At 42.6% G+C, this 27,993-nt stretch overlaps 2 protein-coding genes across 8 annotated transcripts in view; one reads left to right on the top strand and one right to left on the bottom strand.

Annotated features, from left to right (window-relative positions):
* The window catches only part of ADGRA1 (adhesion G protein-coupled receptor A1), a 692,353-nt gene that overhangs the window by 36,626 nt on the left and 627,734 nt on the right, over positions 1–27,993 (bottom strand). The window lies entirely within an intron of this gene.
* LOC142501006 (uncharacterized) overlaps positions 20,470–27,993 on the top strand; it is a 29,107-nt gene continuing 21,583 nt past the window's right edge. The window contains exon 1 of the mRNA XM_075610246.1: positions 20,470–21,050. Within this exon, the coding sequence (XP_075466361.1) occupies positions 20,470–21,050 (581 nt within the window). The remainder of the gene's footprint in view (positions 21,051–27,993) is intronic.

Below are 27,993 nucleotides of genomic sequence, written 5' to 3'. Positions count from 1 at the left end.
CAGTCAGAAACATATATCACCTACTTGACAAGAACCTACACCGGTGAAAGCCTGCAAGAACGATGCACACAAAAAATAATTGCTCTGGAACACGACGGCCCCGTGCAGACTGCTAACACGGAAGCTGAAAGTCGGAGAAAGGACCTCTTGCTGGAGATTGCATCACAGCGCTCCGTCGCATCCAGATATTCAACAAGGTCATCAAGCTCAGCGCGATCTAATGGAAGCGTGGGCGCGAGCTACCGCAGAGGCTACATGTGCAAGGGCTGCTTACACTCGACAAGAGGTAGCCATGAAATTGGAGAGAGCCTGTATCGAAGAGAAGCAAGGGGATGCTACAGCAGCCACAGTCGCTGCTGCTACTACCACTGCTGCGCCACTGCAGCCACTGCTGCTGCAGCCAATACTGCCACTGCTAACACCGCTGCTGTTGATTTTGCTGCCACCGCTACAGCCTCTGCGCGTAGGAAGGCCAAATTTGTAAGCAAGCTTGGAGGCCTTACTTGAAGAAAAGGAAGCAGCCACCGCTGAAGCCCAAACCGAGATCTTGAAAGCAGCCACAAGGCAAGATGGTGAGAAGCACCGGAGCAATCAAATAGCTCCTGAAAACTATATAGCTAAAATAGCTGTTTATTATCTTTAAAGGCACACAGCACATTCACAGATTTTGTGTCTTTCATATTATTACCTAGATTTAGTGTATTTGGCACCATCACCTCTTTTTTTCACAACGTTACGGCTGATTATATTACTTTCTCTCTCTCATGCAAATTTCTAAATTAATTTAAGGGATCATACCCTTATTCAGTCATTGTAAAATAGCCGGCTTCTTTAGTGTGACTGTGAGGAGCGATCTTCCCATCTGGGATGTGTTAATACTGTTGAAATAAATCACCATATTGCGATTTTTTTTCCGCATGGAAGATCAAGAGATTTTTCAGAAGTGGAAAATCTTGTAGAATACAGTGAGATCACGTTTTTTTTTTCCCAACTACTTATTGCCTTGTCAAATTGCATGATTTCACAAGGATAAGTCTCACACAGGTACTAAAATACACCCCCTAAGGCTGTGACTATTAACCTCTGAGGCACGTAGGAGGTCATCTTATAATATGTTGTAATTCATCAGAAGTACAGGGTTTGTTTTTGTTTTGTGTCAGGTTCATCCAGATAGCCATAACTTAAACAATTTGAATTTATTTGTGAAGTTTATCAGGAATAATGTAGTTAATTATTATTTTTTTTAAATGCAGAAATACTGCACCCTCAAAAATACACAAACATTTTTCTTAAGTTAATTTCATTAAAGAGACAACATAATTGCCAGTACATAAATAATTTAGGAAGACATAATCCTATGAAATATGCACATTTGGGGTCATATTTATTAAACTGTGCTATGCCTTGAAGCACGCTAGGCCCCATTTAGTTGAACAGAGCATACAGTACGTTACCTTATGTTCTACGACAGTTTAGTAAATCATGCCCTTTGTCCGCTCATATAACAGGTAAGTGAGATGAAAAAGCACATGTTGGTCAATATTGTTTTAATTTATAACAACTAAAACTAGCAAGATTGTAATCACTGGGGAAGACTGAACTTCCATTAGAATAAAGGCTCTTATAAGAAATGTTTGCCAGTGTAGGAAAATAAATAAGAATAAAGAAGTACATTAAAGTGGGCATCTCTGTATGCTAGAAGATGTATTAATATGTATTTGAAGACGCTGGGGAAAGAGATTGAATATGCAGTATGGAAGAGTAAAACATTTAACACAGTATTGTTATTTGCTAGTGAGTTAACCACCCAACAGCAATATGAGGAATGATTCATTATTAGGCCACTAGTCCCATTTACTCTCGTCAATCTTATGTAAATGTGTCAAACATTATTTAAACTAATGTAGGCCTAAAGCAAATGAAAATATCACTTAGCACTTGTGAGCAAATTCCCGTCTCAGACAGGTCTGCAACCCTGCTTTTTACGTGTACCAACATCTCTTGGCATACAATGCTTCTACTGCAGCTAGGGTTTCTGGGAAATGTCATGCAAATAAGTACACAGTGTCACCTTTTGATTCAAATCCACTTTAAAATGGACCCTATAAGCTTATTCCTGCCATATAACACAGCTTTTCAGCACAACCTGGGTTAAAGATGTGCTTAGCCAGTAAACTTCTCACAGACAGCTATTTTGACCTTTGGGTCTTGTCAGTGGGAGGAAAATTATCCTAACTTTGCCATTAACTTCCTACCTACCAGTTAGATTGTAAGCTCTTCAGAGCAGGGACTCCTTTTCCTAAATTATTACTTTGTCTGAAGCACTTCTTCCCATTATGTGTAATTTGTATTATTTATATGATTGTCGCGTGTATTACTGCTGTAAAGCGCTATTACATTAATGGCGCTATATAAATAAAGACATAAATAATATATACAAAATTCCCACACACACGCTGCGTTCCTGCACTCATTCCTCTGAGCGCCTCTGGAGGAAATCTCACACTCTCACAGACTTCACTACAAATTTATGCTATCCTGTTTCAACTCTGCTCTCGCTCAAGCTAAACAAACCTACTTTTCTTCACCAATCAACACGCACAAGTCTAATCCATGACGACTCTTCTCTGTCTTTGACTCCCTACTCAGACCACCCTGTGCTGCCTGTTCTTCCTCCATCTCACCTCAAGACTTTGCCGACTATTTTAAGGAAAAGGTGGAATCCATACGTGAGGCCATCCCCTCTGTATCCTCCCATCCTACAAATCTTCCTAACTCTTCTCCTGCATTCCTTCACTCTTTATCCGCTGTCACAGAGGAGGATGTGTCGATGCTAATCTCCTCTTCTCCCCCTACCACCTGCCCTCTTCACCACATTCCCTCCCTCCTCCTTAAACCTCTTGCTCCTACTATAATCCCTATGCTCACACACATTTGTTCCTCCTCCCTCTACTCTGGAACCTTTCCTTCTTCCTTAAAACAGGCACCAGTTATGCCATTACTCAAAAACGGCAAGCTTGACCTTACCTGTCTTTCTAACTATCAACATTTTCTCAACACCTATTCTCTCCTAGACCCTCTACAATCTGGCTTCCGCACTGCTCACTCCACTGAAACAGCCCTCACTAAAATAACTAATGACCTCAATGCTGCCAAAGACAGGTCATTACACTCTGCTCATATTAATCGACCTCTGCAGCATTTGATACTGTGGACCACCCTCTTCTCATTCCCATTCTCCATACTATTGGCATTCGTAACAAAGCTCTAACCTGGATCTCCTCTTTCCTCTCCCATCGTATTTTCAGTGTCTCTTTTGCTAACACCTCCTCTATCGATCTCTCTGTGGGGGTACTCCAGGGCTCAGTCCTGGGACGCCTTCTCTTTTCTCTTTACACACCCTCTCTAGGTGGCCTAATCACATCTCTTGGGTTCAAATATCACCTCTATGTGGATGACATACAAATTTACTTTTCTACCCCTGACCTTACACCTGCTGTACAGACTAAACTTTCTGAATGTCTCTAGGCTATATCATCCTGGATGGCCCTCCACCAACTTAAACTTAACATGGCAAAAACAGAGCTCCTCATACTTCCTTCAAAACCTGGCCCTATTTCCGCCTTCCACATTACTGATGGAAGTACCAACATTCACCCAGTAGCCCAAACATGCTGCCTAAGGGTCACACTCGACTCCTCTCTCACATTCCCTTCTCACATTCAAAAGGTAGCAAAAAACTTTCGTTTTTTTCCTCCACAATATTACCAAGATACGTCCTTTCCTCTGTTGCTCAACTGCAAAAACACAGACCCTCATTCTCTCCCGTCTCGACTACTGTAACCTCCTGCTGTCTGGCCTTCCTGCCTCTCACCTGTCTCCCCTACAATCTATCCTAAATGCTGCTGCCTGAATTACTCTACTATTTCCGAAATCTGTCTCAGCGTCTCCCCTGCTGAAATTCCTCTCCTGGCTTCCTATCAAATCCTGTATCACACACTAAATACTCCTCTTCACTTTTAAAGGTTTACACTCTTCTACCCCTCCTTACATCTCAGCCCTAATTTCTCGCTATGCACCATCCTGACTCTTGCGTTCTGCTCAAGGATGTCTTCTCTCTACCCTTTTCGCATCTAAAGCCCTTTCCCACCTTAAACCTTTCTCACTGACTGCCCCACGCCTCTGGAATGCCCTTCCCCTCAATACCCGACTAGCACCCTCTCTCTCCACATTTAAGACCCACCTCAAAACACACCTGCTAAAGGAAGCATATGAGTAGCTCCATGGCTGATTATTAACAACTTATACATTAACAGACCAGACTTCCCTCCTACTGTCTCTGTATGTTCTTCCTACCAACAAATTAGATTGTAAGCTCTTCGGAGCAGGGACTCCTTTTCCTAACTGTTACTTTTATGTCTGAAGCAATTCTCTCCTTTATGTGTTATTTATATTATTTGTTATTTATATGATTGTCAAGGGTATTACTGCTGTGAAGCGCTAGGTACATTAATGGCGCTATATATATACAGACAGACAGACCCTGCTTTTCACCATTATCTTTTAGCATGCAATGCTTCCACTGTAGCTAGGGATTCTGGGAAATTACATACAAATGATCACACACTGACTATATTGCATTGCTAAGAAGAATGAATGCGTTAGTGAGGAGAGTATAAGAAGAGGAATAGGTTATGATAAGTATGTGTTTTTGTATATTTGTGAGAATGTGCAGGTAGAATAGAAAATCTAGGGAGGCAATAGGCAGTAAAAACATGTAAAGGCTGAAATAAATTGTATGTACTGTAAAATGGTAATCATTTGATGGTATTTTATTTCAGATGTATATGGACAGTCGTATAATAGCCTAAAGTACTACGATGTTATCACTAGATATAATAATAATATTAATAATAACAAGAGGAATAAATGTATTCCACCCAAAGTCATGTTTAATAACGAATCTAAGAGAAAACTGAAAAGATGACATCCTCTATCATATAATTATGCAGCTCATACCAGTATATAGCTGAGATATAGCCAGTGTTGCTAAGCCTTAGCTCAAAGGCCCACTGAAGTGAATAGACCTTAAATGTGCTGAGGTAAATTTGGGCATACAATACTTCTATTAGAATGTTGTCACCTCACGGGTAGATTCACAAAGCTCCATAAAACCAGGGCAACGAACCTCACGTTACCTAAATATTAAATGGACGTTAGCTTCCCTGACTTTAACGGAGATCCACAAAGCTAAATGTATGCAAAAACCATGTCCGTTAGGCCCCTCATTTGCATATGGCTAACGTGACATTGCCAGCTAACGTTGGAATAAGACACCCCGGTGCCAGCTGCCAATAACGATGCCAGGTTAGTCATATGCTAAGGAAGCCTGCCTTCCCAATTAAAAAGAGTCAATTAACCCTTTGGAAGCCATAGTGGCCATACAGGCATGCTCCAGGAGTGATGGTGTTTTTTTTTTGTATTTTGCATTGAAGTCTTATTGTATATGGGGTTTAGGTTGGCCATTAGCACTGTTAGTCACCTTTGGGGGTAGGTTCCCCTGAGGGGATTAAAGGGCGTGTTTATACCATAGCGTATATACAGCTACGACATACAATGGGTAGTAAGGTAGTTAGTGTATTTGCATTAATATCTTCAGGGTCACTATGACTTCCAATGGGTTAATACACAGGTCTAGCTGCATTTTGGGCCTAGTCCAGGGGATACATTTTGGCTTCCTATATTGCTAAGTAAAAGTGGCCCACTTCAGAACCCTGGACAAGCCCAATAATGTTCAGTGACCCAGCGTTAGGTCCAGGCACACCTCATGCTCGGTATAGGCATGACCTAAAATAACCAAGCGTAAAGGCCCACAGTAACTGTAATGGCTTGCTGTGGATATGCGTTGAGGTGGTCAATGCCTCATTTGCATATCACTAACACCAATGGCCGATAACGGTAATGACGGGTTTTCTTGGGTGTAAGATAAAGGTGCACTCACTTGACTGCATTAAGCTGCCCCGGGTGCCCGCAGCGGGGAGAACGATGCATAAGTACTGTATATCTTCGAAATTCAAGGAAAATCCAGCACTCCAGAGGTCTTTGTAAAAAGGTTAATTTAATCCACAGGAATCGACGTTTCGGTCATCAACTGTGACGTTTGTCAAGATACAGTGAGCTAGTGTGCACATTTTATACACATCTCAACTAGAACACCAGATGTCCCAGCGTCTTGTTACAAAGTAACGCATGCATTAACAAAACAATACGTTAAAGTTAAATTAAATAAACGTAAGAATGTGTGTATATGTTCTGGAAAATGACAAACTGTATATTAGAATATATACACTCATTGTATTATATGACTGTTCTAAAGTCCTGGTGGATCAATGTCAAATATGCATACCCTATCACTCTAGCAAGTATGCTCAAATATTGATGCGGAAAGATACAGCTTCGCTGTGACCTGCTGACAGAATGTGATGACCAGCAGGCGTGTAGATCGCACATAGCAAGCTGAGCACGTCTGCACAATGCAATACCTACTATAGTTAACAAGAGAGCAACAGTTCATCCAACTCTTGGTGCCATTTTTCCAGTTCCCTCCCAGTTTCCTTCCCCTTACAAGTTTCCCCTGGAGTCTTGAAAAAGGTCCATGTGGGGACCGAAACATTAATGAATTGCTTGTAATTATGGAAATACATTTGAATTAAAAATTCTTCACAAGTCCACTGGAGTGCCGGATTTCTATTGTTAAATTGTACACTACAGTACAGTATATCAACCAGATGTGTGGACTGACGTGCACCCATAGCAAATAAGTTCTACTTGGAATTGTGAGTGCTCTTTTTTCTATGTTACACTGACATTTGGAATACCACGGAAAACGAAACACAAACACATTGTGCAGTGAATAATTATCACGGCCACCTAGATGTCAAAGTAAATCTACAGGTTGTGATGTACAGTTTGTGAAGTATAGCAAAAGTGCACTTCAAAAAAGAGTGTCCTAATCAACAAATGATCAGTGTATAAGATACATGTATACGCTAAGATGTGTATTGCAAAATACAAAAAAGTATATACAAAAGTGTTACAAATAATATTATATCAATTGTGTGATCATATGTGAGAGCAGAAAGATCAAAAACCAATATCAAATTTAGTTAAAAAAGACAATTCAAGAATTGTTCAATCATAAATAAAAAGCAGATCTGCAGATCTACAACAGGCTCCTGATAGCTATAGTCCTGGCCTTATCTTATATTTCTATAATAGTCCTCCTTAGATGTAGTTACTTCAGTTTGAATCAGCCTCTCTGCCAGGTGCGTATGCAGCTCTCACAAGGAGGTATTCCAATCCTCACTAGGTAGAAGTAATGTAAATTAAAGAAAAGCCCGTAGCATAATACTGTTTAATATAAGAGAAGTGTGGTGATCTTTAGCATGTGTCCTTGGAGCTTCAAAAACCACAACAAAAAGTATTCCAAGATGGGGGCTAAACTTATATGAAAAAACTTCTGGCAGATCTAAGTTAAGATAGCAGAAAGATACCCACCCACCATCGGTGGTCTGTAGAGAGCTCTAGGGAGCGCAGAGGGGGCAGGCCCATGACGGGGGCCTCGGCCATGATGGGGCAAATCTACCCTGCCATAGGCTGTATGCCGCCACGTGACCGCGTAGCGGCACGGGAAGACAACATTCTTGTCTTCCCTGCCTGCGTACGCGTCATAGTGCTTTGCGCTCCCACACGCACACACAGCCACTGGAGCGTGCCCCTATAGAGGGCTGTGCTGTGGTGTGTGGCGCGCACGAAGCTGTGACAACGGGGACTCAGCCTAATGCATCGTTAGTGAGCTTTGCAGATTTCCATTAGCATGTAATAAGATGTTAACTGAAGTTAGCATCTCTTTAAGTCAGTAGCAGAGCTCTGTGGATCTACTGCACCGACACACTTTATTCGAGCAAATACCCAGTATGTACCTGGCAGATACCTGGAATGCGCCGCTCCTCACCTCTGACAAGCCCCGTTGCGTTTGCCTTCCCAGCCTGGGTTCATGCCTGGCTGACGGGCGGCTGATCTGTTAAATGATAATGATTAGGATTTAATAGGCTGCCATGCTTCGCGTGTCTACCAGATGGCATAAATTCATGAATTGTAATGCTATATATATATATATACTGTGCAGTATTGCAGCCAGCGGGAATAAAATGCTTCAATCCCTGCTTGGAAAATACCTCAATGCACTCGGGCAGAAAACAGTCACAAACCTCAATACACCCGGGTATACCCGAATTCGTGGGACTAGCCGAGCTCGAATAAAGTGTGTCGCCAGTGTACACCTCAGAGCCTTTAGAAGGCTGATTCACAGCTGAATACTGCATTTTGGAAGTAATCAGTTCTGAAATGTGAGCCTACTCAAAACCGAAAACGAGAGAGATGAATTATACAACAATAATACAGGAACCATGCATTTTAGAAAGGTATGCACTTTAAATTATGTGTATTAAGCCGTTACTAACATGCTTATTATTTATCTTTACATTTTACTACTAATAGCTGTGATCATGAAAAGCGACAGTGGAAATGTCACCACACCAAAAAAAGCAGCATTTACCCGTTTTCAGTATTTTATAAGTACGATCTTTATAAAATGTGCTTAGCATGAAAAGTGAAGCAGCAGCTAATTGCCCAGCACTATGCAATAAACAGTACTATTCCTCTGTCCTCAAAACAGAGCTTGGCGACAATCTTCACTCCACTGATTTTGGATAAATCATGAGCGATGGAGTGAAAAGGAGACATGAGCAATTCACCAGGATGTGACTATGTACATTATAAGATTGTATATATTTCCCTTAAACCAACATGAAAGTTCTGCAGAGTCGATGCCTCTTTTCTCACAAGTTTTGTTTCCTTGATGTGCTGCAGAAATCATGAGCAGAAGGGACTTGTGAGGTCTTGAAAGCTTGTGTACAAAAAAATCTCATGTAGGTCCATTAAAAGGTAATGAACAAAATGCTCCAGCACACCGATCAATGCTCCAGCTTCAAATTGACATCATGACCTTGGAATGCATTCATGTAGCAATGTTGCACAGTCTGTACAAATTCACATATAAGTAGAGATGTGCGACTGTGACAGGGTGAAGTCAGGTACTGATAATTATGCCTGGGAAACATACATCTGAGTCCTTCATCCAGCACTCAGAAGGTTAACACAGTAAGAATACTTGGGCAATCAGGAAGTAAGCTGAGACAGCTGACAACCAGCTTGTTAAGGAGGCTACTGCTTGTAGCAGGTGGTTGACTCAGACTACAGAGCTGTCCTGTGCAAGTGCTTATCCAGAAGGATTTACTAAACTCTCTCTAGAACAGAGATTCCCAAACAAACATACAGTAAGGACTTTAATATTGTTCCATAACTATTGTGATATATGTTTACGGGTTGGGAACTGGACAAAGCCAGCCAGCCCAATAGATATGGCCTGGAATGTTTAGCAAGCTCTCCCCATGGGGAGTAGGCGTTCTTTTTATGAGTTTGTTTTGCCTTAAAGGGACAGTGTGCCCAAATGTTTATTTGTTTTGTGGAGAAATAAAACCACTCAACATTTGGTTTACCCTGAAACTGCCCATGTGGACTATTGTCTGACCTCGCCTATAGGCCATCCTGCCACAGGTGGTGTTAGAAGTTGGATTGGATGGCCCCTGTATCCAAAGGGCCACACATTTTTTTTTAAAAATGGAGGAAATTTTTTTCTCAGTTCATGCGCCAGCAAGCCCAGCAAGATGAGATGCAGGTCCGGCAAGCTGAGCGACAAGCCCAGCAAGATGAGCGGCAGCTCAGCAAACAGAAAAGCTCCCCCAAATGCTGGCTCCAGGTCCAGCCTCGGTCAGACCAGAGATTCAAAATAACCCACCGGTGATGCTGCCTAAAATTAAGCCAACAGAAGACCCAGAGGCATTCCTCATCACTTTTGAAAGGGTAGCCAAGGCCCACGGCTGGAGAGTTGATTGCTGGGTAACGACTCTGGCTTCACTCCTCATAGGAGAAGCTCAGGCAGCCTACCAGGCTCTTCCGGCAGACGAGGCCATGGACTATCAGTGACTAAAGGCTGCTATTCAGGATCGCCTAGGCCTCACCCCAGAGACCTACCAAGAGTGGTTCCAGAAGGTCAAATACACAAACAGAGACAGACCCCAGGTCATAGCCCACCGCTTAGTAGACTTATTTACAAGGTGGATACAACCAGAGAAGCATACCAAGGCAGAGATCCTTGAACAGTTTGTACTCAAGCAGTTCATACAGATACTGGCCCCCTCCTCCCACTCCTGGGTAAAACGGCATGCTGTAACTTCCCTAGATTCAACTGTCCGCTTGGTGGAAAACTTTCTTGGGGGCGACAGCCAAGAGGGTAGCTGGGTTCGGCCAGCGCAAACACAAGCTGCTTCTGGTGATGACAGAGGCAGAAGAGCAGACAATTGAGGGGTCTACCACCTGCCAGCTCGGGATGTCCAGTCAACCCAATCAGAAGACCCTTTCCCATCTCGGAAGGGTCCTGGTACAAACTCTCGCACAGATGCTCGTCCCGGATCTGAGGCCATTTGATCACCAAAGGAGGACGCCACCCATAGTATCCCCTGAGACTCTGGCCTCCCAACACCCACCCGGTGGAGAGCATTCCACCACCAAACAGAAGGGAGGATCCCTTCCCACAATGGAGAGGTCCGGACACTGATCCCCATTGAGAGGCCTGGCTAACGACCGAGTTTACTGACTCAGGAGAGAATGAGACTGTTCCTATGGCAGAACCACTGCCACGGCTTCTCTCCGAGGGGACCATGATCCGTGGTTGGCCCCAGCATCAGTGGAGGGGAAACCAGTAAACGCCATGGTGGACAAGGGATCTGGAAAAATTCTGCTCATAGAGGGCCTAATTCCAAACAACCAACTATCCTATGACTCTCCATGGAATATTGAATGTATCCATGGGAATACAAAAGAAATACCCGACGGCGAACATCCTCCTCCGCATCAATGATCGAGAAACTAGGCTACTAGTAGGAGTTGCTCCCTTGCTACCTGCCCCTGTTCTACTTGGCCGAGACTGGCTCGACTTCAGAACATTGTTGGCCCCTAATCATGCAGAGCCTACATCTCCGGTACCGGAGAAGCCCAGGGACTTCTTCCCCTTTTCCCCAGAGATCTTTCCCCATAGACACCGCATCCTAGAGACACGTAAACAGAGACGTACGGAAAAAGAGGACTGTTTAAGAAAGGCCGGGACTCTAGGTAACTTTAATCTGCCCAACAGACTGAAAGCCATGTGGGAAATGACCAGGATGGGGAACAGACAGATATGGGAATTTTTGCCAAACCTGTCTCTTCCTGACTTCCGTCAGAAGCAAAGGGAAGACCCAGCTCTGGCTAGACAATATGAGAAGGTGGTACGGGTCAATGATAACATAGTGAATGAACAAGGTGTAAGGGTGTTTCCACATTTCGAACTACTGAAAGACAACCTACATCGTGTGAATAAGGTTACACAAACAGGGGAGGTCATTCAACACAAGGTCAACACAAATATTAGTCCCTAAAGTTTATATTAAACCGTGTTTACCCTAGCACATACTCTACCATAGGGTGGTCATCTGGGCAGAGATAAGACCACGGACCGCATCTAGTCCCGGTTCTACTGGCCAGGCATACATGATGATGTCATGAAACTATGTGAGATATGTCCTAAATGCCAGTTAACTAGCCAAAAGTGACAGAAGCTGGCTCCCTTGGTTCCTCTGCCCTTGGTCTCGGTCCCATTCGAGAGGATTGGTTTAGATCTGGTAGGACCTTTAGAACCCTCTGCGAAAGGACATAAGTTCATACTAGTTGTTGTAGATTATGCCACCAGATATCCTGATGCCTTCCCTCTGAGATCAGCCACTGCTAAACAGGTGGCTCACAGGCTGTTAGAGCTTTCTCTCGGGAAGCACTACCCCAGGTAATCTTAACCGACCAGGGAACAAACTTCATGGCGAAGTTAATGCAAGATGTCCTGAATTATTAGAGGTTAAATCCGTTCGACCTCGGTCTACCATCTTCAGGCTGATGGATTGGTAGAGAGGTTTAACCGAACTTAGGAAGTTTGTGGACACTGAAAAGCGAGTTTGAGATGAACCTCTCCTTTTTCTATTGTTTGCGGTATGAGAAGTTCCCCAAGCCTCCACAGGTTTCTCCCCGTTTGAGCTCCTATATGGACGCCAGCCCCGGGGTATTCTGGATCTTCTGTAGGAATCCTGGGAGGAGGAGCACTCCCCCTCCAAGAGTACCCTTCAGTATGTAATAGACCTTAGAAACCGCCTCGACATGATAGGTCGGTCTACTAAGGAAAATCTTAAATCCTCTCCCCCCCTCTCACAAAATCTCTATTTGCAGAAAAACTCTTCCATTTCAAACCAAAAATGGGCATATTTTGCCTGGTTTGCTGGTCCCATACACATATAGACAATGCATTTCAGTCCTTCTTTATCGGTGTGCTGGCACTATTTATTCATCGTGTTATTTTAGTAGAGTTTTCCAGCATCATTATTGCTATTTATTAGACGTACATCACAAATAGTAATGTTGGTGTTATTGTTGGTGTGTGCTACCACCTTACTGCTTCTCTAATACAAATGCTAAGGAAATTATCATTTCAATGGGCTTGATTTGGAAGTGAAACCAAAATGGTGAAAAAGCTCAAAGAGTAAAAACAGTTACTTTCTGCTGAGAAACATTGTCCTTGAAAGCGATGTTCTACACAGTGACCTCTGATCGGGTGTTCTTCCCACCACATTTACACGTCAAAGATGCATTAAAGCAAAGAACTGAGGTGTAAAGAAAACTGTTGCAACATAGTGACATATTGAAAGAAAATGTGTGTCCGCGCTTCTTTATTTCGTGCATTTGAACGGGTAAATGTCACCCAGTGTATATTTATAGCCATAAAATAATGAAGCAGAACTTTTTTGTTTCATTTCTTTTCCTTCTTTACATTTGGACAGTGGGCCTGGGAGACTTGGGCACATGACTTTTGAAGGCTTTGTTGCTTAAAAAATCCAGGGGGTGCACGGGAGAAATCAAAATGACAAAAAAAAGAAGAAAAAAAAACAACTAAGTGCAGATGTTTTTCTAATGAGTGACTAGATATTCGTATCTTGGCTCCTGTGTAATTCTTACTCACAATGTAGTGATATAATTAGGGCATATCACAAACATAGGGCAAATCTCACAGCCACCACTCTGTCGTAGGTTGCTGTAACCGGTGCTGGGTCCCCAGCTGTGGCGGTCGTTCACCTCAGGGTCTCCAGCGTCTCCCATGACTGGAAGTGATGTGTCGGGACCCAGGGAGACGCCGGTACAGCCAGATACCAGCGAGGCAAGTTGGAGAGACACGAAGGAGATGCCTATAGAGACACCGGAGACCCTGAGATGAACGACCGACACAGCTGGGGACTCAGCGCCGGGTTACAGGAACCAACGACAGAGTGGTGGCGGTGAGATTATCGTGACGCCAAGCATTCTTATACACTAACAGTGTGACACGCTTTTATATTATGCACACCAAGTAATTGCATTTGGTATCTGTTTTAATCCATAAAAATACTTTCATTCGATCTGCGCAATGGTCCCTGTTCTCTCTTTTTACTGAGGTACCAACTTTGAGTACTCCGAAGTTTGTGATATGCCCTAATTATATCACTACATTGTGACTAGGAATTACACAGGAGCCAAGATACGAATATCTAGTCACTCATTAGAAAAACATCTGCACTTATTTGTTTTTTCTCCTTTTTTGTCGTTTGCATTTTTCCAACGCTCCCCCTGGATTTTTGAAGTAATCTTGAATCCGCGGGGACCTTCGAGGACATTCCTTACCAGTGGATTTGAGCAGGGAAATCAAACATGGAGAAAAAACCGGCGCACCGCCAAAGTGGGTCCCAAGCCAAGATAATATAAAAAGTCTTCTTTATTGATCCATCTAAAAGTGGAGGTTTAACACCCTCCTACGCGTTTCGCGTAAACATACACTTGATAAAGTGTAGTAGGGTGTTAAACCTCCACTTTTAGATGGATCAATAAAGAAGACTTTTTATATTATCTTGGCTTGGGACCCACTTTGGCGGTGCGCCGGTTTTTTCTCCTTGTTTGATTTGCCTTCTGAGACCAGCATCTCCTTACCAGGCTTCACGCCTTTACAGGACATTGATAAAGGGGATTTGTGAGTTTTATGCTTTATTGTATGCTTATTGTGAGTCCAGGAGCCATCCCAATGAGGGCTTGACATAGGTTAGTTCATTCTGACCCATTTCTTGCCCTTCAGGGATCATTGGCTCTTCTGGGGACTTTACTTCAATTTTGTCACATACCCTCATGTCCGTTATTATTCACTTGTCAATACAATTATACAAGGGATCAAGCGTTGAGCACCATTATTACTTCAATTGTTATTCTGATTTGAGCAGGGAGTAGCAATTATATTTACTTATTGTCACAAGTGCACTTAATTTTTCACTGTGCACTTATCACTCAATTTATTATATAATGTCACTTAATAATATATTGACGATCTATAATTATTGTCACTTGAATACGTCACATCATTATTTGTATGTGTAGGCGCGTCTAAGTGTTTCACCTTATTGTTTACTTTTGAAGGCTTTGTGGTATGAGTACAGTTTGTGTTGCCAGTTATTAGTTCAGACTCTTCCTCTAGATTAGAAAAAGCAGGATATTCAGCGCTCGTGCTGTATGGAAATGTGGATAGTCCCTTTGCAGCATGCACATAGAGCGTCTCCCCGGAAGCTCCTACTTCAAGGTGATCCCCCCTGAAACGGGGGGAGGACACCCTGAAAAACAAGGTATAAAAAATGCACAGATGCACACCAGGGATTAGTGATAAGTAATTTATTAAACATATACACAGATACTGAGGGGATCCAACCCCACCTCAGATGATGAGCTAAGCAGCTAAAAGCTCAGCAACACTAGAGAGTACCTCCAATATTAACTAAACCCTAAGCTGCATAGCATACAGTTTATAATAAAAATGCATTAGGAATAAAACATGAAATAAACATGAAAACTATCTAACGATTTATAATGAAACCGCCATAGGATAAACAGCTGGCAAGGGGAGACGGACACTCACACTGAGACAGGCAGCGGGCTCGCGGTGACTGCAGAGGATCCGGATCTCGGCACCACGAAGATGGAAAACACCGCTGCTGTCTCCTGCAGGCTCCGTCACAGCTTGCCAGCAAACACGCGCAGGATGACCTGTCGTGACCTCTACGCGTTTCGCACCACGTGCTTCGTCAGGAGGTCACGTACAGCGTCATCCGCGCGCATTTATAGGCGGCAGCTAGTCGGTTAGGACGGCCCCCTGAAAAGAACATCCTCTGTATGCCTGGTTTCTACTATCTTAGAGTAACCTATAATAAAGGATACCAGGCAACAGAGTGTGATGATACTCATATAGGGGATACATGGATGGTATAAAGTTCATCATGACCTACACCCTTATGAGAATATACAAATATGACCTCTAAAACCATGTCTATATACATACTATATTAACAATATTAACAGAACATGGTGATATTATGTATATTAAAAAAAGGGGGAAAAGAAAAGAAAAAAATGGATAAACAAAGAACATGTAAAAACATATACAAAATGCAATGCTAATACAAATTAATGTTATAAAATCATTATCTTAAAAAAGGAGTTAATTCAATAAGTTCATTAAAGCCATTAGGATGTCTAGTTAACAAAATTGCTCACGTTTTAATAAATGATTCTCTCTATTTCCCTGTCTACTGTCTACACTAAGTAGTAGACAGGGAAATAGAGAGAATCATTTATTAAAACGTGAGCAATTTTGGATCTATGAAATGTTAACTAGACATCCTAATGGCTTTAATGAACTTATTGAATTAACTCCTTTTTTAAGATAATGATTTTATAACATTAATTTGTATTAGCATTGCATTTTGTATATGTTTTTACATGTTCTTTGTTTATCCATTTTTTTCTTTTCTTTTCCCCCTTTTTTTAATATACATAATATCACCATGTTCTGTTAATATTGTTAATATAGTATGTATATAGACATGGTTTTAGAGGTCATATTTGTATATTCTCATAAGGTTGTAGGTCATGATGAACTTTATACCATCCATGTATCCCCTATATGAGTATCATCACACTCTGTTGCCTGGTATCCTTTATTATAGGTTACTCTAAGATAGTAGAAACCAGGCATACAAAGGGTGTTCTTTTCAGGGGGCCGTCCTAACCGACTAGCTGCCGCCTATAAATGCGCGCGGATGACGCTGTACGTGACCTCCTGACGAAGCACGTGGTGCGAAACGCGTAGAGGTCACGACAGGTCATCCTGCGCGTGTTTGCTGGCAAGCTGTGACGGAGCCTGCAGGAGACAGCAGCGGTGTTTTCCATCTTCGTGGTGCCGAGATCCGGATCCTCTGCAATCACCGCGAGCCCGCTGCCTGTCTCAGTGTGAGTGTCCGTCTCCCCTTGCCAGCTGTTTATCCTATGGCGGTTTCATTATAAATCGTTAGATAGTTTTCATGTTTATTTCATGTTTTATTCCTAATGCATTTTTATTATAAACTGTATGCTATGCAGCTTAGGGTTTAGTTAATATTGGAGGTACTCTCTAGTGTTGCTGAGCTTTTAGCTGCTTAGCTCATCATCTGAGGTGGGGTTGGATCCCCTCAGTATCTGTGTATATTTTTAATAAATTACTTATCACTAATCCCTGGTGCGCATCTGTGCATTTTTTATATCTTCCTCTAGATTACCAGTTTTATAACCATACACTCCCAGGTAACCCGTGTTCAGCTTGGTTGCATGATACAGCAAGGCACACACAAGACAATATATAAAAATAGTAGTACAAAGGTATATAGAGGCACTCCCAATGCCGATATGAGTTAAAAGAAAAAAAAGATGAAGCCAAGCTGAGCGGTCACACAGGAAGAGAGCTCCGTGCAGGACTGCGGAGAATCGCCCCCAAATAACATACAAGCCCCAATAAAATACAATAAAAAGGTGACACACAGGCAGCGAGGGACCCCCCCGTGCAGCCCAGTGGCGGCAGCAGCAAGGAGTGGACAGGACACAAGAGCAGAGTCCAGAGCTCCAGAGCTACCCCCGGCGCGGAGAAACATGGCCGCCGGGCGCGAATGAAGGAGGCCCGAACCGCCGGCAGATCACCTCAAGCGCCGCCCTAGGAGGGAGGTAGGAGGGGAAGCGGCGGGGAACCGGCTGACGGGAGGCCCATCCTGCCGCTGTGGAGGGATGGCAGCCGCAGAGCAACAGCTGTCAAGGCGGCAGCGGGGCACGGAGCGGCGGACATTTCAGCTTCGCGCCAGTCAGGAGCGCCGTCGTAGGACGCGGGTCTGTCCCCCCACCGCCTTCTCACATACTAACCGCACCGAGCAACTCCTGCTGAACAGTGGGGTACCTGAAGGCGACCTCCCCAGCCAGCATATACCGTAGCTGGCAGCTAACAGAGGCCAAAAGTATCCCCAACACCCAAGATGGCCGCCAAGGACCTGTGACTGGAGAAGAGGGGGGGCAGAGGGGAGGTAAAAAGACCAACCTGCTGGTGGGGGTCAGACTGAGAAAACAGGGGTAAAGCCCAGAAAGGACCAGGAGAGCCCCCACTAGAAAATAGAAAGGTCTAGTGCTGAAGAGTCTTCCTGCTAAAAAAAAAAAAAAAAAAGCTGCGGTGGAACTAACCAGGAGCAGCCTAGACCAAGAGGGAGGGTACTCGAGGGTGACCCCCCCAACGAGTTACTACAGATACCAAGAGCCCCCCAAAAGAAAAGTAAAGAATTAAAAAGCATACTCCATACCTAAGATGGTTGCCGGTGACCTGTGACTGGGGTGAGGGAGGACAGGAGTGAGGCACAAAAACAGCCTGCAGGAGTGGACCAAACTGAGAGACCAGAGGTAAAACCCAAAGAGACCTGAAGGGGACCCCACTGAGCAATAGATTGCATACCACGGGCACTACCTGTACATCAAAGCCTGAAGCCAGACGCTGAACAGCTGAGCACATGCACCCCCCCCATCCCCCGACGAAACTTTAAAGAACCAGGGTCTACACAATTAGTTCCATGCACTAACAGGATGGCCAAGTGAGGGGATGCAATTGTGGTACTGAGATGAGCCTAGAAAAAGGACAAGATTCACACCGAGGTTTCATAATTTAATGCAGCCAAACGAATAATAAAAAAGAAAGATCTAGGACTGACTTACTTCTATATCTCCCAGCTGCGCACCGGCGACATGGCCCCTCCCAGAAAGTCAGGGAAACCAGAAGACTCCACGTTTTTTACGAAAAGGAACACAACGCCTACATTAACGGGCAAAGGGAAAGCAGTACAAGCCCAAGACCAAGAGGAAACTGATTCAGGGTCAGATGCAGACCAAAACCCAGATATCAGAAACGAACTAAAAGCCTGTGTCGAGGAAATAAAGCAGACGTTCCATGAGGAGTTGCAAAGTGCAGTGAAGAGCCTCCACACTAAAATCGTGGAGGTAGAGGAACGAACAACAGGACTGGAGGTAGCCATGGAAGCAGTCACCGAAAAGCAAGCGGAGACTGACGGAGATATAACCCAAATGAAAGAACAGATATCCCGACTCCAAGACGCCCAGGAAGAGGCAGAGAATAGATCACAAAGGAACAATCTCAGAATTCGAAACATTCCGCAGTCAGTCCTTAACGAAGAAATTAAGCCCTACCTACACAGGCTGTTCCAGAGCTTACTCTCAGAAGCTACCAACGCTAAGCTGGAACTGGACAGAGCCCACAGAATATACAGACCAAAAGAATTCGAAAATAGAGGGCCCAGGGACATAATCACAAGATTTCACTATTACTCTACCAAAGAGGAAATATTCAACAAAGTCAGAAACCTAGATAAGATCCCTTTTGAAGACACAGAACTGCAAATCTTCTCCGATCTCGCGCCAACAGCAATAGCTAAAAGACGCGAACTCAGGGAAATCACAGGATACCTGAGGAGTAAAGACGTCAGATACAGATGGGGTTTCCCCTTTCGCCATCAAGCCACACACAAGGAAAAACAAGTTACTTTAAGAACCCCAGAGGAAGGACCTGAATTTATATCCGCGCTGGGCTTGGAGATCCCAGAAGGATTAAGGAAAGACACAGAGAGAGCACACCCGCAACCGAGACGCGAAAGGTGGTCCAGGGTGACAACAAACCCAAGATAGCCTACCAAGTCCCAAACTTTGAGGTTTAATAATCCGAACTTGGTAAGGCTATGGGAGCACAGGAGAGACAAGCCCACCTCAATCAAAGCCCCCAGCCTGAACTTTTACGCCGTTCCAAATAAAAGGATGTGAACAACTGGGGGCATGAGGAGGGAAAAAAAGAGAACAGAATAATTAAACAACTGATAGTATAAGGAATAAGCCATTATTATTCCTTCAAAGACTCTGCTTAGCTTAGTTTAAAATATAACTGTGCTTAATACTGTACAATATGTTTGATTCAAAAGTTTGATTGTTGTGTTTTCTCCGCCTATATATGTGTTTTAGTTCCAGTCAGTCCTATTAGAAAAGAAGGTTGCCCAGCAAACCGGAACACCGACATGTGTCCAAGCAGAGCTGACTACTGTTTACGTCCAAAACCACATTGCACCCCACACACACCTTTCCCTTTTTCTTGACTCTGCATGTCCCAAATACCCCAAACGCAGAGTCAAAGGCCCAAAGAACCATAGGGCCCTACCCCATACCATGTTAAAATTCCCCAAGGTTACTTTTGTTTTCCCCTAATTTCCCCCCCATCTCATCCTACACTGGCGACACACTTTATTGCAGTGTGGCCAGTACCGCAAGCCGGGAGATTTCCCGGCTTGCAAGTGGCAGCCCCTCGGCGTGCCGCGCGTCTCCGATGCGCCTCCCCGAGGGAGCCCTGGTGTCCCGCGATGTGGGGGACGGTGGCAGGGGGTTCCGGGGGACCCGGCGGACCCGGAGAGGAGAGGGGGAAGCCGCGATCGGCGGGCCTCTCCTCCGCTGCTTCGGCGCGCGCCCGGCACCCTCCGGCGCGCGCCAGGTAACTGCTGCGGCCGAGAACGGGCAAATGCTCGAATAAACTCGGCCGCAGCAGTAACTGGAATACACTTGTATGCATCCAAAAAGACATAATCAAAAAACAAACTAAGATATGGCCCCGAAAACTGGAAAATCTCCACAAGACACCCAACAATAAAAAGGCGGCCCTAGCGAATACCTCCACAAGGTATTTTAAACAAGAATATGGCTAAATTATTAAAAGTAACCACCCAGAATGTAAAGGGTTTGAACTCTCCCATGAAAAGGAGACTACTATTCAGGGATCTCAAAGCTAAACAAAGCTACATACACATGATCCAAGAAACACATCTGAATAGAGAAGACACGGTTAGGTTAAGAGACAGAAACTTCCACCAAATCTACCACTCACCAGCGATAGATAAAAAAGCCGGAGTAGCCATCCTGATTAGAACCAGTGTCCCCTTTGAAATAGAAAAAATAAAAAGAGATAAGGCCGGGCGAATGCTAATTGTATCAGGCAAACTAGGCACAATAGAACTAACACTAGCATGTCTATATGCCCCTAATAATGACCAGGAAAGCTACATTAATGAGGCTTTCGATGTGATAAACCAAAACAAGAAGGACTACTTAATAATTGGAGGTGATTTCAACACAGTTATAGACTGCAATAAAGATAAGGCGAGACTCACGAGCAAAGAGCACCACTCGAGATTGAAGAGCTCAATCGCTCTTAAACAAAATATAAGAACGAGTGGGCTGGTCGACACCTGGAGACTAATGAACCCTATAACTAAAGGATTTACCTTTTACTCAGCCCCGCTTAAACAATACACCCGCATCGACTATATCTTTATATCTAGAGAACTAGCTGACCGGATAACAAAAGCAGAAATAGACAATATAACATGGTCAGACCACGACCCGGTATTATTAACTCTCAGAGACCTACACCAAAGGCCGACGGGCACACACTGGCATATGAATGACCTTCTACTTAGAATACCAGAAACTAAAAAAGCCATAGAGACGGCCATACGTGATTACTTTTCACTAAATGATAACGAGTAAGTTAGCGACTGCACACTATGGGCAGCGCACAAAGCCACTCTCAGAGGTAAAGCAATCAGTATTGCCTCTCATAGGAAAAGGGAGAAAAATAAGAGGATAAACAATTTAAACAATAGTATTAGAGAAAATGAGGAGACTTACCAACAGAACCCAACAGATACAGTCAGAGCAATGATTGATAAAGACAGATCGGAACTTAAAAATATATTGATAGAAGACACAGAAGAAGCAATACGATGGACAAATCAGACCTTTTCCGAAAAAGGCAATAAGGCAGACAGGCAACTAGCGGCCAAACCGTGAAATAAAACAGCGAGCCTTAATATATATATATAGCATAAAAACCAATAAAACAACCTAACATATAACCCAGCCGAAATTAACAAAGAGTTTGTTCAGTACTATAGTAATTTATATAATTTGACAAACCCTGACCGAGACAACAGGGAGCTAGAAACAAAATTAGACGAATATACAAAACTAACCAAATTGGACGAATCAGAAACAACCCAACTAGGAGCCCCAGTAACATAAGAGGAGGTCTCAGCAGCCATCAAATCTCTTAAGAATTCTAAGGCCCCGGGCCCAGACGGGATCACTAATTTCTACTTTAAGAAATTCGAAAACATTTTAAAACCATATCTGGTCCGATGGTTCAATGAAATCCTGGATGGAGAAGCACCACCGGAAGAATCCCTAAAAGCCTCAATCATCGTTATACCAAAAGAAGGGAAAGACCCTGCGCTATGCTCAAGTTATAGGCCCATCTCTCTGATCAACACAGATATAAAACTATTCGCCCAAATCCTAGCAACCAGATTGAACAAAGTATTAAACACCTTGGTCCACCCGGACCAGGTGGGGTTCACCCCAGAACGACAAGCCTCTGATAACATTCAGAGAGTAATTAACATCATCCACAACAGTAATACGAACCAACGCCCCACCCTAGTCCTGGGGTTAGATGCTGAGAAATATTTCGACCGAGTGGCCTGGCCTTTTATGTTCCAAGTATTCAGAGAGATTGGCCTACATGAAAACTTCATTACGGGCATTAAAGCATTACATTCCAACCCAATAGCTACAGTGCGCACCTCAGGTTTCACCTTAGCACCATTTAAAGTCTCTAACGGAACCAGACAGGGATGCCCGCTCTCCCCTATGCTGTTCGCTCTGTGCATAGAAGTACTAGCCTCAAGAATAAGAGAGAATCAAGGGATAGAAGGAGTACCTATAGGAAACAATACCTACAAAGTATCTTTATTCGCGGATGATACTCTACTTTCTTTGACTAACCTAGAAATGTCATTAAAAATCTATTTGACACACTAGATGAATTTGGCAAACTTTCAAATTTCAAAGTTAACCACACTAAGTCAGAAGCTATAGGCCTACACATATCTAAGGAAACAGAAAACGTATTAAAGAAAAAATTCCCAATAAAATGGATGCCAGACAAAATGAGATATTTGGGAGTGTACATTACAAGACTATATGATGATATCTATAGAGCAAACTACCCGAATCTTATTAAAAGTTTGAAAAAAGACCTAGAATCCTGGTCAAGATATCAGATATGCTGGTCGGGTAAAATTATATCAGTAAAAATGATCTTATTTGATACATGTGGTAATTAAATTGTTGTGTACAATGCTATATTTTTACAAATGCTACCCCTTCCCCCCTTCCCGATCCCCCCTTTATCTGTTATATGTTTTGTTAATTTTTATTTCGTTTGTAAAAAAAAATGCTCAATAAAAATTTAAGTAATAAAAAAAAATTAAAATGAACTTATTACCCAGAATACTTTATTTATTCCAAGTGCTTCCAATAACCGTCCCAATCTATGTAATTAGAAACGTGGAAAAAGAGATAACTAAATTTATCTGGAACGGAAGAAAACCCAGAATAAAGAAGAAATTGATGGTCCTCCCCCTGACCCGAGGAGGCCTGGGCCAACCAGATTTAGCTAAATATTACGAAGCAGCCAGACTAAGCCCACTAATTTATTGGTCCGCAGCCCTAGGAAAAAACCGTGGGTGGACATAGAGAGGTCGGAAGCTGGGTACGAGGAGCTAGCGTCTCTTCTATGGGTAAAAAAGGCGAACAGACAAATAGGCTATTGAAATCATCCAGTCTTACTACACTCCCTGAATATCTGGGACAAAAACTGTAAACACAAGCAGATCTCTTCCATCCCTTCGCCCTTAACACCAATTAGATCTAACCCCGAATTTACACCAGCACACAATTCGAATATCTTTAAGCAATGGGATGAGAAAGGGCTTTTCAACCTGGGAGACATGCAGAAGGGTGGCAGGGTTAAATCATTCATGGGGATAAGAGAGGAATATAATATCCCAAACGCATAAATATATACAGCTGGCTCACTATGTCTTCTTGATACAAGCTAGAGACACGTGGAACAGACCACCCACCAACTTTGAGAGTCTGTTCCAACGGGGTCAATATAACAAAGGGACGATTGCCCAATTCTACCAGACATTATTGAAACAACATGATGGTCAACAAGCAAAAATATCTCAGAATGGGAATATGATATAGGGAACCCATTAGAGGAAGAGGACTGGGAAGAAATTCACGAAAGGATAGCTAAAGCTTCCCGCTGCTCACTGATCAGGGAAACAAATTTGAAAGTCCTACACAGGTGGTACTATACACCAGCACGTCTCCATTCTTTCTTCCCGCTAACCTCCCCTATGTGCTGGCGCAACTGTGGTCAAATAGGCACATTTAAACATATATAGTGGTCCTGCCCCAAGATAATCCTCTTCTGGGGAAGAATCAGACGGCTAATAGAAGGGGTAACAGGTATGGAGCTACCCTGGAATATAGAAACAGTGCTCCTACTAAAACCGTACGAGGGACTAGAGAGAAAAATAGAGCAAAATAGACTTTTTGATAACACAGATCCTATCAGCAGCTAAAACACTAATCGCAAAACACAAAACACTGGAAACAGAATGACCCCCCCCCCCTATCACTGAGGTACTGCACAAGATAAACTATATAATGACATTGGAGAGACTCACAAGTCTAATCCACGACAGGTACAACACCTTCCTGACAACATGGGATCCATGGGAGACATACATTTGGAAGAACCCAATTGGAACTACGAAATAAAGGGATTGTTAATGGTTAAGCAGCCCCCCCCCCCCATTCCTTTCTTTGCCCCTTCTATGTTATCATGTTCAGACTTGGAAAAAGAAAAAATATAAGTTGAAAAAAAAAAAAAAATTGGTGCAAACTAACCTATCAATGCTCCTATGTTCCAAATAGAGGCTTATAGTAGTGTAACTGTATCAGGGACTTATCACTGTTTGAGAGAAACTGCTTCTAGATCCAGCAGTATGCTGGTTAATTGCACACAGGCAATCAACCAGACTCCACCTGGCTGATTAGGGCTCTTAGAAAAGCCTGATGTGAGAAACAGGAGAGAGATTCCTTAGCTCACATTTGGGCTGACATAAGGAGAAAGAGGACTGTAGAGATTTCCTTAGCCCACAACTGGGCTGACCTGAGGAAAATATGATGTCTTGATGCACACAGAAGGACTGTATGCCGACTGCAAGACAAGGGGGTAAGACCTATATACCTGGACACAGAGAGTGACATAGCACACAAGGATGCTGACCCAGGAGAACAGAGAGGCCTTCCCCTACAGCTACAACAACATAAACAGATAAGAGACTTTCTTGTTGGATTGATGTACAGTGTGTGTGTGTGTGTGTGTGTGTGTGTGTGTGTGTGTGTGTGTGTGTGTGTATGTGTATGTGTGTATATATAAATATATATATATATATATTTTGTGACAAACGCCCCTCTTTTGTAGCACTGACGTCTGTCTGGGTTCTTCCCGACACAGTCTTCTAGGGTTATTTATACAAAAAACAGGATCATGCAAAGTATTATGCTGCTTAACTTAGGCTTCTGCCTGCTTTATTTTCATCCAAGTAAGGTACTGCAGCTTTAACAAGTGTAGATTTGAGGTACTCAGATACTTTCATTCAGCAGTTCACACATTTCAGTGTTACAGTATTTCCCACACTGTTATTTTTAAGAAATAAAACCAAAATCATATAAACAAAATCATATCCCTTTCAGGGATCTAACTACACATCAGAATAAGTCTCTCTAACAGCTGCTGGCCAACTAACCTGGTTCCCCAGCTTAAAACAATGCTCTCTCATTTAGGGTCACTAGATACAGCAGTCTTTTAGCAACAGCAATAACCATTTGTTTTGTCTTATCTGTTCGTGGTGGGAACTCGGTCCCAAATGTCCAGGCAAATCCTCTGGTACTGTGATACTTGGAGGGGCCGTCCACCCCGAAACTGGAAACAGGGGAGTAGCGATACTCCCATCCTCCAGGCTCTAAGGAGAGAGAGAGAAATGCAAAACCTCTCTGCTCTAAATACCTGTGCATGTGATTTGGCCAAAGGGTTAACTAAATAACCAATTATTATTATTGAAGTATTTTACTTTATATGTTTTGTCAATTGGATGCAGCATTGGGCACCCCCTGTCTCTTGTTATATACAATTGCCACGCTCAGTAGCTCTCTGGTTGACATAAATATATATTCACTTTGTGGTGGGTGGGGGAGTTTGAGCTTGCTGGGTATCTGTGTTAACCTATGTCTCTTTGGAGGCTGTGGCACCTCCCCCAAGAGCTCACTCCTCCTCCTTCACCTTTTAACTTGGAAGGTCATTTCACTTGCTGCAGGAACAAGACCCATTATGGTTTTTTCCCCTCTCACAGAGGTAAAAGGAAAGGTTTCACAGTGTAGTGTAGGACCTGCATTATTTTGGTTATACCTTGACGTTGGTATGCAGGCTTATGATGCCTTTGGCCAAAGGGTTAACTAAATAACCAATTATTATTATTGAAGTATTTTACTTTATATGTTTTGTCAATTGGATGCAGCATTGGGCACCCCCTGTCTCATGTGATTAGAAGAGCAGGTGAGGGAGAACTTGAGCCATTGTAATCTGTGGTCTGGATTTTCCATCCAGCTGCCTGAGTTAATGGGAAGCTGTGGAACGGATCATTTTTAACTATTCCTGCACTTTCTGACCTAAAATGGGGCAGAAAGCTGCCTAACATCTTTGGACTATGTCACAATATATATAAAGAAAGAATATGACAGCGCCCTTAATAGCACACACCTAAATTGCTGCACCTCCGGTCTCACACAGCAAAACGATACACCCAGCACAGATGTCTAACAAATAAAATAAATAGTGGTGGGAACAAGTGGAAAATAATAAATGCAGTTTGTAAAAAAAAAAATAATGATAAAAAAAAAAATGTGTGTGTGTGACAATGAAAAAACAATAAAAAAGAAAAAATATATGTGTCTCTTTGTCAAAAGTACCAAAAAGAAACAATACTTAAATGTCCATATGAGGCCTTAAAAAATGAAATTGTAGTCCTGCGCAGCTTAATTCTTGGGCTCACCAATCTCCCAACGATACCTATTAGAAAAAAAGAAAGAAAAAGCCTTGTGTAAAATCAGATATAAAAGGTTTTAATTTGCCATGAACAGACGATTGCCAACTCACACTTTGTCAATAAAATATAAGCATATTATGGGACCAGCCCATGCACCAGACCGACGATTGTGAGATTTGGACGTCGGTCTGGTGCATGGGCTGGTCCCATAATATGCTTATATTTTATTGACAAAGTGTGAGTTGGCAATCGTCTGTTCATGGCAAATTAAAACCTTTTATATCTGATTTTACACAAGGATCGGGCGCTTTTTCTTTCTTTCTTTCTAATATATATATATTAATTGAAAGATTCAACAGATCCTTCTTCACTTTCCATATCAGGTTTAGAACATATTCCTTCAAATTTGTTAAGTGGTGACAGATACAAAAAAACTAAACACCAGAGAGACTTATTGGATCTACGTATTAGATACGTTGAGTCCAAGAGGTCTCAATGATTGCATTGATACAAGCACCATAGTGTAGAGAGGTCCCTACATACACAACTCATGTGGAGGAACGGAGGTCTGGGTTGAACATGTTCAGCATGTTCCCTTTGTTCCTTTATGTGGACTGTGGCAGATGGGAGGTTTCTTGGCCAGTTCTGATATCACACAATTTATATACATAGAGTACTTAGGTCACATGAATATATATTCAACACACATCCTTATTTTTGTACATTAAATAAATCAACAAATGTAAGCATTTTCACTTTTTCACCATTAATCTATCACACACAGATAAATGTAATTTATTTTATATTCACATTTGTACTACACACATATATATGAATTATATAATTAAAATATTATTGTTAAGAGCACATGACAATTAGATCACAAAATTGTAATTTATTATATTTTTAAAGATGATTAAACTTATATAAATTATACCATCTGGATTGCTAGTTTTGCTCTTTATTTCTCTCCTTGGGCGATCCCTCCTACAAATATATGAATCTTTGAATTCTTTAAAAGGAAAAAAACTTTATATTATATCATTCTGTTCATTGAGACTAGTATTCATAGGCATCTATATTTAACTACACGTCATAACATTCGATAAATATCTAATGAATATTCCATTTAGATTTGTCTATAGATATATCATTTATATAGTATCTGTGGCATGGTCCCTTCTTTGTCTTTATGAATCAAGATATTATAAAATACTCACATCATTTGGATCCTTTCTTAGCAGAGATCAAAAGATCTCCATGTTGACTATTAACATCATGAATCTAGACATGTCTTCTAATAATT

The sequence above is a fragment of the Ascaphus truei genome, chromosome 8, assembly GCF_040206685.1.
Source record: "Ascaphus truei isolate aAscTru1 chromosome 8, aAscTru1.hap1, whole genome shotgun sequence".
Taxonomy (NCBI): Eukaryota; Metazoa; Chordata; class Amphibia; order Anura; family Ascaphidae; genus Ascaphus; species Ascaphus truei.
The sequence above is the reverse complement of the archived record's forward strand: the minus strand, read 5'-3'. Positions and strand labels throughout refer to the sequence as shown.